This window comes from Poecilia reticulata, linkage group LG9 (genome assembly GCF_000633615.1).
Source record: "Poecilia reticulata strain Guanapo linkage group LG9, Guppy_female_1.0+MT, whole genome shotgun sequence".
In the NCBI taxonomy this organism is placed as follows: Eukaryota; Metazoa; Chordata; class Actinopteri; order Cyprinodontiformes; family Poeciliidae; genus Poecilia; species Poecilia reticulata.
Genome location: NC_024339.1, coordinates 3,528,164 through 3,529,969, shown reverse-complemented (window position 1 = coordinate 3,529,969; position 1,806 = coordinate 3,528,164). Strand labels below are relative to the sequence as shown.

The 1,806-nt window shown below is 39.9% G+C and overlaps 2 protein-coding genes across 3 annotated transcripts in view; one reads left to right on the top strand and one right to left on the bottom strand.

Moving 5' to 3' along the window:
* The window catches only part of zbtb26 (zinc finger and BTB domain containing 26), a 1,115,122-nt gene that overhangs the window by 810,667 nt on the left and 302,649 nt on the right, over positions 1–1,806 (top strand). The gene's annotated exons all lie outside the window — the stretch shown is intronic.
* The window catches only part of LOC103469624 (C-X-C motif chemokine 11-like), a 7,724-nt gene continuing 6,033 nt past the window's right edge, over positions 116–1,806 (bottom strand). The window contains exons 3-6 of one of the 2 annotated variants that reach the window (XM_008417416.1): positions 1,023–1,193; positions 750–879; positions 574–651; positions 116–464 (exon numbers count right to left, since the gene is read on the bottom strand). In XM_008417416.1, the coding sequence (XP_008415638.1) occupies positions 374–464; positions 574–651; positions 750–879; positions 1,023–1,077 (354 nt within the window). In that variant the 5' untranslated portion in view covers positions 1,078–1,193 and the 3' untranslated portion in view covers positions 116–373. Of the gene's footprint in view, positions 465–573; positions 652–749; positions 880–1,022; positions 1,765–1,806 lie in introns of those variants that run through there. The other variant, XM_017306580.1, reaches the window with a different exon arrangement.

The window sequence follows — 1,806 nt, the reverse complement described above, 5'->3', positions numbered from 1 at the left end:
TCTTAAGAACGATATTTCAATTAAAACTGCAAGTAGCGTTGGAGACCTTGCAGCTCAGTTCCACTCCAGCTAAAAACACATTCAACATGAGGAGTGCAAAAAGAGTTGACACAAAAAGTATGAGGTTGTTTTTATTTCCCATAGTAGAAAACTAATTTCTAAAAGCTGTAGAGTATAWAAAAACTATGCAGTTGTATCTTTACATACAAAGTAAAGACTTTTTTAACAAGGAATAATAAAGTATGCAGAAGGTAAAGAAACTGGCCATCATGATCACTGGGTATTTTCTACATTTGCTGCATTTAGAGTGGTGTTATTGTGAAACAGAAAAGCAGAGTTGGTGCTCGGCACCTTCGGCTTTCAGAACTGAGTTCTACAGTCTGGATGTCGCCTGCTGTGTTGAGCCTGAAGTGGAAGTGTGAGCTGAAACCGTCGTCGTGTACACAGCTCCAGTTTTTCTGGACCTGAAACAAAGACCAGACTGTTAGGCTGACACAGCAGATTTCTGAAACACTCCCCATTGAATAATTTCACAGAAACTCCTCAGAGACAGAGCATTTCACTTCATCTTACCTGTTCTTCAGATTCAAGATTAGCTGTCCAATTCGTGACTTTGGATCCACACACTTTTCCTTGTTTGCCAGTGTAACACTAGAGGAAAGAAAAAACAACAAAGGACCCACATTAGGGATGAACAATGCAGAGTGGTTACCCGAGCTTTGCATCACTCAAAGTAAAACAGAACTTACATGATCTCAGTGCGGGGGCAGAAGGTACTTGGGTGGTAAACGACAGGCTCTGTGAGGATGCTCTGCAGTCGGACCCTGTTCAGGAAGCTGCTGGAACACTTGCATTTATTGGACCTGTTGGCTGGCTGAGCTATGGAAGAAAGGAAGGTCTCATTACATCCTGATCTTCTGTCAGTCAGAATAAAGAACCCAAAAGTGTGATATTTCATACATGCAAGCTATCCTTTTTCCCACCACACACTTAATCAATTATTCTAAACAAACTCAAAATACCTTGAGCACARAGGAGAAACAGGCAGGCCACAAATCCAATCACAGCAGATTTCATCTTGTGGGTCTAGAAGCTTCAGGATCAGCCTCAGCGTCTGTCTTCGGTTTGAGCTGCTGATGCTCTGATGCAGCAGGCAGTCCTGTTTTATAGCAGCACTGCCACTACAAGCACTGCTGTACAACGAGATGCAACAGTTTCACTTTCCTCTTTTTGGTTTCACTTTCTTTGCCTCTTCCTTTTTCATTTACAAASTCTGTTTCCAAGAACTGCACCTTCCTTTCAAACTCTGATGTGAATCTCTTTTGCCTGCACAATGACTCTTTGGTTACACATACAATTTACCAACAAWGCAAAGGCTGTGTCTAAAGCCTTTAGCTCATAAATCAGTAAGTCACTGAGATTAATAACACTTTACAAACCTGCTGAGATTTGAGATCAGCTTAAACTTTTTGCATCACCATTAAGAGCTGTTGAGGGAGCAGAAGCCGCAGCTATGAAGCAAATTAAACTCAAAAATAAAGTTTCTCCATAGATGCATTACTGTAATTAGTTTYCACATGGGAAGGTTTAAGTCTWTCGTCAATAACTTTTTATCCTTGCACAAMAAAATTTAAACTGCATGTTCAAAAAGCTGTAAGATATGTCAAAGTASTATAATGCTTCTTTGTAATTATGTCCAAAGAAATTGTACAATTAAAAAAAGTTAGTACATAGTGAGCTGGAGAATGCAGTCACCCCAAAGTCACATTTTGTTGTTTATGCAGATCACAAAGCAAAACAGGACTT